Raw genomic sequence first — 13,463 nt, 5'->3', positions numbered from 1 at the left:
ATGCAATTTAAGGTATTACATACAAGGGTGTACTGAAAAGTAATGTCTCTTAATTTTTTATTTGAAAACTTTTAAAGCTTTTAAAATAAAGCAAACATTATTAACATTCTACATATTTATTCTTCATATCTACCTATTTATTTCTCAATGTATTCAACCTGGTGACAAACTTGTTTCTACCAACAAGAGACTGGTGTGTAGTTTTAGAAATAGATGAAAATTGGGTGGAGCTAATTGATGGCAGTAACCCAAAACATCAGAGTATTGCAGATGTCAATGATCGTGTATGGTCTGGCATTATCACATTAAAGGAGAGGATGCTCCATGTGTGCACAAACTGTTTGAATTCGAAACTCGATTACGGCATGCTGTTTCTCATGCAATGAAGTAGCTACGTTCCGCACCACCATGTTACAAGTTGCAATTTGGAGCCCTCTAGTGGCAGAGGCTTGCAAATATGTAGACATGGAGAATTAAGATGCAGACTTTTAATAACTTTTGTTTTATTCAAAAAGCTTAAGAGTTTGCACATAAAAATTCAGAGGTGTTACTTTTCAGCATGCTCTTGTAGCTGTATTTTTACATTACAAATAAAGATAAAATAATGAAAACTATTCTTCGTTTCAGCAACCGCCACACAGAAGATATGTTACATTTACTGATGGTACTGTCGGCAGCACTGCAGTTGTTTGGTGATAGTGAAACTCGTAACCCTATGCCTGAGATCTTCAGATGTTTGCGTGCAAATTATCCTCCACAAAAGCGGTCAACTGCTGTATCCACTGAGGGATTACAGGGCAATGGAGAGGGAGGTCAGCAGCAGCAACAGTATCAACAACAGAGTCAGCAACAGAAGAAACAGCGATGTGCTATTAAAAACAAGAAGCAAGAACAGGAGAAAGGAGGAGACAGCTCTGGGTCACAAAACATCATCTCACATCCAGATAATACATTTCCTGGCAGTGGTCATGCAGCAACAAGGGTAAGTGTGCGATGAATAATGTCATAACCATAATAAAGTAATATGTTATGGTAGTCTCCCATGACAGTAATTGAGTTACTTTGATAGAGGACAGTCTCTTCGCCAAGGCATGAGACAAACTATAATTTTGTGTTAGATTGCTACATAAAAGTAGAGTTCAGTATTGGTTGTTACATTTGTGAAGATGTATATTAGACATATCCTTTTTCCAGTCTTCTATAGTGTTAGAGAATAGAACTTGTGTAGGCATCAGAAATGGTTTATGTACAGATACTACACACATCAATGTGTTGACTGAGATGTTTGTCATAAGCCTGTATTAGCATTTCTATCCACTCCACAAAACGACCACTGCCCATCTCTTGAACCATTTATTATAATGTGCAGGTGGGTTTAGGCACAGTCAGGTTAGTCAGCTGACCTCGACCAGGCTACTGATGTATTCAAATATTGAGAGACTCATTGTGGTTGTCAGCTGCATGTCGTAGCAGCAGGGCACTGGTGTAGGGCAAGGTAGCATCCAACAAACAGCAGACAGGCTTAGCCAAAACACTTATTGATAGAAGTGTCATGAGGTAGAATTCCACTGAGTTTGCTCTCATAAGCAGCTCTAGATGAATGACGAGGTGGTGGTATGACTACAGTCATCCTAATATCTTTGGTGTGACATCATCATAACTGGTAACTGTTCAGAATGCTCCCAAAAGCTAAGCCACATACTGTTGTAAAATTTTCATGCTTATAGTAGGATAAAGTAGTCACATTACTGGTAGTCTTGAGTTTGTGTGAGAAGTTTCACATTATTTCATTGCATTTGTTTAAAGATATTGTAAAATTTGACCACAAATGAGAAGTGTGCAAAATGTTGTAGGTTTGAGAGTTGTGGGGTATGTTGTGTAGCAAGTAGTTCCACAAGCATGAATCTATCAGGGAGGCTAAGGGGCAGCTAACAAAGTGCTGCATGATGCTGGAGGACCTGTAATAGGAACAGGATAATAGTGGAACAGAAAGTGAAGATCTGTGCCCTTAAGGCTTAATTAAAGGAAGGTGAACAAGAAATGGAGAGGCAAGGAAGGGAGAGTGTGTAGAAATGGAGACTGGCAATTCAGAGTAAGGCCATTAAGAAGAGAACATGCTATGGTAGTTCCATTTTTAGTGTTGAAAATATACTTAGCCAAGGGTCAGGGTCCTGTAGAGAGAAATTTCCAGTATTTGTGGGAGCAGGTAAGATAAAGAAGATATCCAGCATTCTTGGTAAGTCTAAAATAAAAACATCAAAGAGATGATGATGATTCTGTTGCTAGATAGCAGCCATGTGTGCAGTGAAGGCCCACTGTTGTAGGAAACATTACATAAGGACTACCACATCACGTTTTACCGTGTACAGTTCTCAGTAAAGTGACAGAAGACCTCAGTCCTTTGTGTAAGGATTTCATTAAAGACAGTGGGGTACTGACAGGAGAATTGTCTTCTGGGCTGATGACATAGGCAGTCAATGGACCTGATTGCTGCTCAGACTGAAGCCACCAATGTTCTACATCTACATCTATATTTATACTCCGCAAGCCACCCAACAGTGTGTGGTGGAGGGCACTTTACGTGCCACTGTCATTACCTCCCTTTCCTGTTCCAGTCGCGTATGGTTCGCGGGAAGAACGACTGTCTGAAAGCCTCCGTGCGCGCTCTAATCTCTCTAATTTTACATTCGTGATCTCCTCGGGAGGTATAAGTAGGGGGAAGCAATATATTTGATACCTCATCCAGAAACGCACCCTCTCGAAACCTGGCGAGCAAGCTACACCGCGATGCAGAGCGCCTCTCTTGCAGAGTCTGCCACTTGAGTTTATTAAACATCTCCGTAACGCTATCACGGTTACCAAATAACCCTGTGACGAAACGCGCCGCTCTTCTTTGGATCTTCTCTATCTCCTCCGTCAAACCGATCTGGTACGGATCCCACACTGATGAGCAATACTCAAGTATAGGTCGAACGAGTGTTTTGTAAGCCCCCTCCTTTGTTGATGGACTACATTTTCTAAGCACTCTCCCAATTAATCTCAACCTGGTACCCGCCTTACCAACAATTAATTTTATATGATCATTCCACTTCAAATCGTTCCGCACGCATACTCCCAGATATTTTACAGAAGTAACTGCTACCAGTGTTTGTTCCGCTATCATATAATCATACAGTAAAGGATCCTTCTTTCTATGTATTCGCAATACATTACATTTGTCTGTGTTAAGGGTCAGTTGCCACTCCCTGCACCAAGTGCCTATCCGCTGCAGATCTTCCTGCATTTCGCTACATTTTTCTAATGCTGCAACTTCTCTGTATACTACAGCATCATCCGCGAAAAGCCGCATGGAACTTCCGACACTATCTACTAGGTCATTTATATATATTGTGAAAAGCAATGGTCCCATAACACTCCCCTGTGGCACGCCAGAGGTTACTTTAACATCTGTAGACGTATCTCCATTGATAATAACATGCTGTGTTCTGTTTGCTAAAAACTCTTCAATCCAGCCACACAGCTGGTCTGATATTCCGTAGGCTCTTACTTTGTTTATCAGGCGACAGTGCGGAACTGTATCGAACGCCTTCCGGAAGTCAAGAAAAATAGCATCTACCTGGGAGCCTGTATCTAATATTTTCTGGGTCTCATGAACAAATAAGGCGAGTTGGGTCTCACACGATCGCTGTTTCCGGAATCCATGTTGATTTCTACATAGTAGATTCTGGGTTTCCAAAAACGACATGATACTCGAGCAAAAAAACATGTTCTAAAATTCTACAACAGATCGACGTCAGAGATATAGGTCTATAGTTTTGCGCACCTGCTCGACGACCCTTCTTGAAGACTGGGACTATCTGTGCTCTTTTCCAATCATTTGGAATCCTCCGTTCCTCTAGAGACTTGCGGTACACGGCTGTTAGAAGGGGGGCAAGTTCTTTCGCGTACTCTGTGTAGAATCGAATTGGTATCCCGTCAGGTCCAGTGGACTTTCCTCTATTGAGTGATTCCAGTTGCTTTTCTATTCCTTGGACACTTATTTCGATGTCAGCCATTTTTTCGTTTGTGCGAGGATTTAGAGAAGGAACTGCAGTGCGGTCTTCCTCTGTGAAACAGCTTTGGAAAAAGGTGTTTAGTATTTCAGCTTTACGCGTGTCATCCTCTGTTTCAATGCCATCATCATCCCGGAGTGTCTGGATATGCTGTTTCGAGCCACTTACTGATTTAACGTAAGACCAGAACTTCCTAGGATTTTCTGTCAAGTCGGTACATAGAATTTTACTTTCGAATTCACTGAACGCTTCAGGCACAGCCCTCCTTACGCTAACTTTGACATGGTTTAGCTTCTGTTTGTCTGAGAGGTTTTGGCTGCGTTTAAACTTGGAGTGGAGCTCTCTTTGCTTTCGCAGTAGTTTCCTAACTTTGTTGTTGTACCACGGTGGGTTTTTCCCGTCCCTCACAGTTTTACTCGGCACGTACCTGTCTAAAACGCATTTTACGATTGCCTTGAACTTTTTCCATAAACACTCAACATTGTCAGTGTCGGAACAGAAATTTTCGTTTTGATCTGTTAGGTAGTCTGAAATCTGCCTTCTATTACTCTTGCTAAACAGATAAACCTTCCTCCCTTTTTTTATATTCTTATTAACTTCCATATTCAGGGATGCTGCAACGGCCTTATGATCACTGATTCCCTGTTCTGTACATACAGAGTCGAGAAGTTCGGGTCTGTTTGTTATCAGTAGGTCCAAGATGTTATCTCCACGAGTCGGTTCTCTGTTTAATTGCTCGAGGTAATTTTCGGATAGTGCACTCAGTATAATGTCACTCGATGCTCTGTCCCTACCACCTGTCCTAAACATCTGAGTGTCCCAGTCTGTATCTGGTAAATTGAAATCTCCACCTAAGACTATAACATGCTGAGAATATTTATGTGAAATGTATTCCAAATTTTCTCTCAGTTGTTCTGCCACTAATGCTGCTGAGTCGGGAGGTCGGTAAAAGGAGCCAATTATTAACCTAGTTCGGTTGTTGAGTGTAACCTCCACCCATAATAATACACAGGAACTATCCACTTCTACTTCACTACAGGATAAACTACTACTAACAGCGACGAACACTCCACCACCGGTTGCACGCAATCTATCCTTTCTAAACACCGTCTGTACCTTTGTAAAAATTTTGGCAGAATTTATCTCTGGCTTAAGCCAGCTTTCTGTACCTATAACGATTTCAGCTTCGGTGCTTTCTATCAGCGCTTGAAGTTCTGGTACTTTACCAACGCAGCTTCGACAGTTGACAATTACAATACCGATTGCTGCTTGGTCCCCGCATGTCCTGACTTTGCCCTGCACCCGTTGAGGCTGTTGCCCTTTCTGTACTTGCCCGAGGCCATCTAACCTAAAAAACCGCCCAGCCCACGCCACACAACCCCTGCTACCCGTGTAGCCGCTTGTTGCGTGTAGTGGACTCCTGACCTATCCAGCGGAACCCGAAACCCCACCACCCTATGGCGCAAGTCGAGGAATCTGCAGCCCACACGGTCGCAGAACCGTCTCAGCCTCTGATTCAGACCCTCCACTCGGCTCTGTACCAAAGGTCCGCAGTCAGTCCTGTCGACGATGCAGCAGATGGTGAGCTCTGCTTTCATCCCGCTAGCGAGACTGGCAGTCTTCACCAAATCAGATAGCCGCCGGAAGCCAGAGAGGATTTCCTCCGATCCATAGCAACACACATGATTGGTGCCGACATGAGCGACCACCTGCAGATGGGTGCACCCTGTACCCTTCATGGCATCCGAAAGGACCCTTTCCACATCTGGAATGTTCATTTTGTACAGCTGTCCTGGCATTACAATCAACCCTGTCTTGATAGTGCTGTGGGACAAGGTAATAAGGGACTTGAGAGTGCACTGATTACTGCTGATGTGACTGTGATGATAGTAGAGGGTATCTGTGGCTCGGGTCATACTAGATGTAATCTACAGCTGAAAAGTGGTGGGAGGGGATGATTGGTTAAGCTTTATAAGTGACACAATAGTGGTTGAATCTGGCCTCACTCAAGTCCAAATTCTTGTGATAATATGTAGTATGACAGTTAGAATGAAGTCAAGTAGAAGGCATCCCCGCATGAGGAAATTTCCTTTAATGCTGGCAGATAGTCCCGTAAATAGAGAATGCAGATCGGAAGGTTTAGTAAGCTTATTTCATCAAAATATTAAGGGAACTGGAGGTGAAGTAAATTAATAGCTCTTGATTGACATTATTTGTATTTCAGAACATAATTTAGATGGTGAAGAAATGCTAAGGCTTCCTTTGAAGGGGTACATCATGTATGATTACTATGCAGATTATAGTAGTAGCCACTTCCATTTGAAAGAGTTGACACATCAGTGCATTGTAAAGACCAAGTATTAGTAGGTTGTGCAGGAGAGACTGAAATTTCAAGGAAAGTCTTTTCATTATATGCTTCTACAGGTATCCAGTTAACGACTACAAGATTTTCTTCCCCAGACTAGACACTGTTCCAGATTCAGCATGAAGTTAATCTTGCATTGGGATTTCAATGTAAACGATGTGACTATTCTCCTGAAAAGAAAATGTTAACTGATTTATTTCAATCATAGAACACGAGTCTGCTGTCCCACTAAAGTTATGGGAGACAACAGCGGAACCATAAACAATTTATTCATAGATTGACCTCTAATTGGTGGGCACATTGTCAAAAAATTAGTAATGATATGTCAGATAATGTCTCACCGGTTGTAACACTAGTAGTAGTCAGAGTGGGGGGGGGGGGGGGGGCGGGGGGGAAGGGAAGACTTCGAGATTTGAGTGCACTTGCAATGCGGACACACAAAACAAATTTCTAAGGATAAACTTGACAAGAAGCCTACAATGAGAACAACTCGAACAAGAAAAAACATTATTTTTTCAAAGCTTCATAACTTTATTTGTTATTTCTTTCCCATTATAAAATTGCAGAAAGATATGTGGTACTAATAAGCAACCAGTTTGGAAAATAATGATGTTAGAATATGATTTAGATGAAATGGGAGAGGTATTGTAAAAATGAGGTACACTCAGTACCCACTTATAAAGGTTCGCCACAGACATTACTGCAAAGCGCTGACAAATGTCATTAGATCATCTAAAACGGTGCATTGTGCATGGGCATTGGGAAAAAAGGCTGTTGGATTCTGCTTACAATTATAATGTACAGGAGGTCAAGCAGTCAGCACTTGTGAGTGGGCATCCAGGGCTGCTGTTAAATGACAGAACAGAAAATTAGGTAAAATAAAGAGAATATATTTCAATATACAGAATACAAAGGGTGCACTTAAGGTCGGAAGTTACCAAGTGTAGGCCAGTCTAGGACGACAAACAACTAAATATGTGGGCAACGGATGGGGAGGCGGTTCATGTTAATTGATGTCAGTTGCCAGTCGTGAAATGCAGAGCCAGATGCTCTGCCTCTCAAGAAAGACATCTGTTCTGCTCGAGGTCTGGATGACAAGAAAGAGAAGCAACTGTGTTCTACACTGCAGAATCCTCCAGAGTCGACACAAGACCTGTACCTCACGCACGCTGTTGGCTAAAACTGCTGGCGTGAATTCGCTAGCAGTTTCAGCAGAGGGCTCAAGGCATCTCTTTTCAGCACCTTTAACTGGACAGAATTGCCTCAGTTCTGAAAGACAGGCAACTTGTGTCACATAGGCACAGCTGCAGTTTCTGTGGGAGAAAACTTGTAAAGATTTGACTGGGGCCTTTTAAATAAAATTTTTAAACCAATTCACTAAAATATTCCTTGACTGGCTGCCACTCTGTACAGCATTACACCAAGAGAATAGAAAACTCGAGGCACAAAATTAAAACTAAATGGTCATTTGTGAAAAAGGCATCAGGATAGAATGCGGGCAATCAAGATAATACACCACTTATATGAGAATGAAACTGTTAGTGATCCACCAGAGTTGTAAAAAATATTTAATAATCACTTCCTGATGAGAGTTGCCAAGTTAAATCAAAATTTTATTGTTGAAGGTAAATAGATGTGTGGAACTCATAAAAACTGTTGTTCTGAGAGAATTATATTGCATGTAACTTCAGGGAACAAATCAGGGTGACAATGAATCAGTTATTGAATCACTAGATAGTACAGAATCATGTGGGTATGATGAAATATCAATTAGGATTACAAAGAACAATGCACCATATATTAATTCTGTATTCAGTTAGGTGTGGTCAGTTTCCTGACATGAGCAGCTGTAAAGAAATGCAACAGGCAGATGATATAAATCAGTAGCTGGTTGATGACTAGCTGGCACGACAGCCCTGCTCAATGCACAAAACAGAAACGGGAAACTGCTGTTTCTGTGTGCAACATAGAGAGTACTGCTTCATCTGAGCACCTTTTGATTGTACTTGGCATTTCAATATTAAGGATACATAGTAATAACTAATATGCTATCACATAATAATAATAATAAATAATAATAATAATGAAAACCGCGAGACCTTGGATGGCACAAGTCAAAATTGATCTGGAAAAAGCACATATAGATTCAGCGGACATCAGAGACAAAAGCGTCTATAGACACAAAATACCAAGTGGGAGGTAATATCAGAGAAGACAGCACCTAAAGCCCAAAGACCAAAGTGAACTGAAGAAAGGAAGAGGCCCTTTAGCAAATGAATGAAAGAGTACTGGAAGAATAGGAAGAACAAGTAGTCATAAATACTTTGTGTGATATGATAATGGCATGTGTGTGTGTGTGTGTGTGTGTGTGTGTGTGTGTGTGTGTGTAGTAGTAGTAGTGATGGGTGAAAATATTCATAGCTGGGAGCTTGTAGCAGTATAAAATGGGACTTTTTCAGCTTCCCGTACAAAGGTAATTCTCACAACCTGCTCATTCATTTTCACAAACCAATACAGAACTGCGTTCGAAGACACGACATAACTCAGATTGCGTGGCAACACAGGGGCCGTGTCATGGCAGTTGGTTAGCAACACATTACATTTACTGGTGAATCACTCTGCAGTCACTCATTCTGCAGAGCCCTATTTAACAACACAGAAAGTGATTCACAATTGACAATTTACCAACTCGCATCAGCAATGTGTTTCATTTGGGTAGTGTAGTTTGCAGAGAGCCTTTGTGAAACTAATTTATAAAAATCTAAAAAGAGATCATGTAAGAACTTTCAGTAGACTTCAGTAGGTCTGAAAAAATTGAGTGATAAACCACAAGTATTCAAATCTTAAGTTAGGGTTTTTTGTGGTGTACTCTGAGTATTCTATACAGAAGTTCCTTGTTATAATTGAGATTTGTATTTGTAGTGTGTTATTTCTTAGTATACTCTTACTTTTTTTAAAGTTTTTATTAATTGTTTAGTTTTATTTGTAAATTTTCTAATCAGCAGTCTGTTAACTGATCATTGAATTGTTCCCTGACCAAGTAGATTTGGCTCACATGACCCACACAACCCAATAAATAAAAAAAAAGTGAATGGCCTCTGTTGATTGCATCCTTGGTCAGGAAAGATAAATTCATTTATGGGATGTATATGGGCCCCAGTTGTGGCATGGTCATGTTTCCTTGGCAGCATTGATACTGTTAAGTAGGGCTGCCACAGTTGTAATATAGCTCTTGCAGTTTTGCCCTGTTGGGAGGTGTGCATATAGCCTCGGTTTTCATTTACTCTGTGTCCTGCATGCATACATATGAATAGAATTCTTACTTACATTAATGGAAGATAGAAATACATTGTTCACAAATTAGCTCTGTGATACTGCTGAACAGTGTGTGTGTGTGTGTGTGTGTGTGTGTGTGTGTGTGTGTGTGTGTGTGTGTGTGTTTCCTGGACTGGTAGGCACTGTAGACACGTGGGTGTATAGGTTGTCAGTGTCAGCGTATCTGCACAGTTATGGTTCTGGGTGCCAGCTAAAGTCACACAAGTTCAGGATTTAGATTGTGTGATAGCAATAATGCTAATCTCAAAAGTTTTTTTGCTTGTGATACCTAAAGATGTACACTACTGCAAGGGCAACCACAACTGAAACACAGGAAGTGGTACTTGGGACAATGGTACAGTGATGTAGTCTCGTGCATTACTGATATACATGGTATTCCAGGAGGAATGGTCAGTATTCTGTGATATGACAGTAATGAATATTTGAAGCAAAAAGTCTATGAAACATGGGCTTTCGTATCTGGAACAGCAGTTGTGGCCAACAACCTAGAAAAACCAATCCAAGCACTGGCTTCCTGTAGCCATTACTGTGGCCCACATTGGTGATACAACTGTGCTTGCTACGCACATGATGTGCGGTCTGTTTGCTGAGTGCCATCCGTAATGGGCAACAACAGGTTGATTTGTGGCACACTATTTCCTGTGTCTTGAAACCAGTGAATCGTAAGCCTGTCTCAGCACCTTCTTACTCAAGCTAGATTGCAATACAAGTCACTCACCTACTCAATTACACAGAATTCTTTTGCTGACCACAAACTGCATCTGGGAAACAAACCATTGGCAGCCTGGGTCACAGTTTTATTTGTTTATCAATCCCTAGTGTATAATATGTTTGGTGACTGAGACACTGAACTTGGTGTGTCTGCATTTGTGTGGGAATTGCTAGGTGAGCTTATTAGTCCATAGTCAGACTGACTAAACTGTAATGCCTATCTTATTAGCTGCTAGGAACCTTCAGGCCAAGAAACTCTTTGAGTGTGACATGGTCCTTAACCACTTCAAAATGATATCTGTGAAGTAGCAGTGGAAATATTTTCTGTCATTTATTAGGTTCAGCATTTCTTTCTCCAAAGTGGTATAGGTTTGTTTGGATCTGTTAAGAGTTTGGATCTGTTAAGATACTGGGACACATAGGCAATTAGATGTTCCTTTCCATCCATTTCTTTTCTCAGCACACAACCCATGCATAATAAATGCTTGAGGCTTGACATAGGAAAATGCTTCATCAGTATGAATGTCTCCTAGCACTCTGTCATCCAGTGGTAATTCTCCCCATTTCCCTTATGGGTGTGTCAGTGGTTACATGGTCTTTGCAAAGTCAGCCATGAACCTTCAGTAATAGTTGGCTAGACTAGTGAGGGACTACAGTTCCCTTATCATCCAGGATTGGGGGTCCTCCCACCACTTCTAGTAACTGATGGTCTGGTTGGATTCTCTCTTGCCTGATGACATGCCCGAGATACCTGACTTCATTGCGCGCAAAGTGTCATTTGGTTAAGCCGATGTGAGGTGTGGGGCTTTTAGTTGTTCCATTGTGTTTTGTGTATGGGTGATATCTTCCTCTATGTTCTTGAAAAACACTATTATGTCATTCAGACACACCATATATTGATTACGCTTCAAACCCCATAATATGTTTTAGCAGCTGCTGGATTGTAGCTGATGAGTTTCTCAACCCAAAAGACATCCTGCAGTATTGCTAATGGCCTGAAAGGGACTGGGAAAGTGGATTTAGGTCAACCATGTGGTGCTATCTCCAACCAATGGTATCTGCTTTCTAGAGCCATAGTGACGAAATGTTGGCAATGCCCCAGATTCGCTACCATTTGGTGTGTTACCACAGCTATAGTTGTCCAAAGAACTCAGTTCTTTGAGTTGGAACCACCCCAACAGATAGTCTCCGGTGACGATCACCTTAGTCGGGGAAGATCAGCATATTTATGGGTTGCGTATTTTCCCCAGTTCTGATGTGGTCACCTTTCCTCACTGACGCTGACATTGTTGAATATAACTGGCAACTTACCTAAAAAATTGATAATTCTCAGGTACATTGTATGTACTGGAAAAGTCAGGTAATTTCGAGAGACTTAGGGTGGTGGTGGGGGGTGGGTGTGGGGAGGTTGATCTGTATGTTGATGGAAAGAAATATTCTAAGTTAGTTTGCTACAAATGAGTCTTTTTGTTCCTGCTTTGAAGGCAGTTGGTTGTGGAGCTGCTTAAGAAAAGGTGAAGAAGGGTGTTAAATTGTTGTAATGCTTATCGCTCGATCTTGATTACCTCCAGACTCTGGGAATCTTCGTTATTATGTAAGGGTTCTAGGACTCCAGTTCTGTTTTCCATCACATGATTGTGAGTATGACAGAGGCTAACTGAAGTGTGATATTTTGCCCATGGTTGTGAATTCGTAATTCAAACAAAAACAGAGGTGTGGTTTGTAATTACAAAAGATATAAATACGGATCCACATTTAAACACAGATGGTTTGTAAATCAGCATTTAATATTCATGCTTCAGACCTTTTTTGTTTTACTGGTTTCAGTGGAAAAGAGTAATTTTATTACTTTCTCAGTGTCATTCTTCAAGCTGACGAATGCTGTATTGTTAAGAGCATCCATATTGCAAACATGATGTGTTGTCATCAAAGTATATTGATAGTACATACCAGTGACAACAGTTCAACATGTGCTCCTGCTAGAATTTCTCATATACTTGAATTTAGCACACAGTGCCACGGCTTGCCGTGGAATTCATATGGATGACAGCAACAGTGATTGGAGATGAATTCCACTGTATGCAAGACACAGTTTTGTAGTTTTGTTTTCACTCAGACATGTTTCAGCACTTTTTGTGCTATTTTCAGAGGCTTTGTTTGTTTTTCTTTCGGCAAAATTGTTGTTACATGTCAACTTCTTATGTGTGTGTTATGGATCTTCGGCACAGAGTATTTACATTTGTAAAAGGAGTGATTATTGTCAAATATTTTACATTAGTTTGTATGCAGTACAGAGTTGAGACATAAATCACTTAGTTGAGGCATTTGAAGTTGTTCATTTATGATATGTCTCAAGGCTTTAGTTGGAAATAAAGTGGATATATCATTTGTTTACATACCCTTCATGAAACTAGTGGTTGTTTATGCTGGTAGCTTTAACTCTACTACACAATCTACAGCTTGTCAACTGCAAACAACATAATATTTTTTTCCTTCTTTTTATTGTTCATTTTCAACTTAGAATCGTTATGGATTGGGTTATTTAGTGTGTTACTTACAGTTTTTGATATGGTGTTTGCCCCCCCACCCCCACCCACCCACTCACCCACCCACCCTTCCTTGTTCGTGTCAACTTAACATACTTATTTCTTTCAGTTACAAATAGATTTTGTTAAGATTTATTTGCCAAGCACAGAGTTTCTACCACCATTACTTGTTGTTATGGCTGTGTGTTCATTATTTGTTTTGTGGCATGTTAGTTTGGGATGTGGTGTGCAGATCTGAAGTGTTGTTGCCATTTGTGATGTTTTGCTTGTGTGTGAGTGGGAGGGGGGGGGGAAGGTGAGGAGATGGTGGCTGTCAGGGGGTGGGGGGGTGGGGGGGGGGGGGGGTGAGCAGTGAATGAGTGAGTAAAGTTCTGTTGTGGCAAAGAGGGTTTTATTGCACAGTGATGTGTATTCATCTTGTACTTTCCTTCCTTCAGCTTTTAATTTTTGGGT

At 41.0% G+C, this 13,463-nt stretch overlaps 1 protein-coding gene across 3 annotated transcripts in view; it reads left to right on the top strand.

Annotated features, from left to right (window-relative positions):
* The window catches only part of LOC124556449, a 219,397-nt gene that overhangs the window by 144,381 nt on the left and 61,553 nt on the right, over positions 1-13,463 (top strand). For all 3 annotated transcript variants that reach the window (XM_047130399.1, XM_047130398.1, XM_047130400.1), the window contains one exon: positions 628-982. In XM_047130399.1, coding sequence (XP_046986355.1) covers positions 628-982 — 355 coding nt within the window. The remainder of the gene's footprint in view (positions 1-627; positions 983-13,463) is intronic.

The sequence above is a fragment of the Schistocerca americana genome, chromosome X (assembly GCF_021461395.2).
Source record: "Schistocerca americana isolate TAMUIC-IGC-003095 chromosome X, iqSchAmer2.1, whole genome shotgun sequence".
NCBI lineage: Eukaryota > Metazoa > Arthropoda > Insecta > Orthoptera > Acrididae > Schistocerca > Schistocerca americana.
The sequence above is the reverse complement of the archived record's forward strand: the minus strand, read 5'-3'. Positions and strand labels throughout refer to the sequence as shown.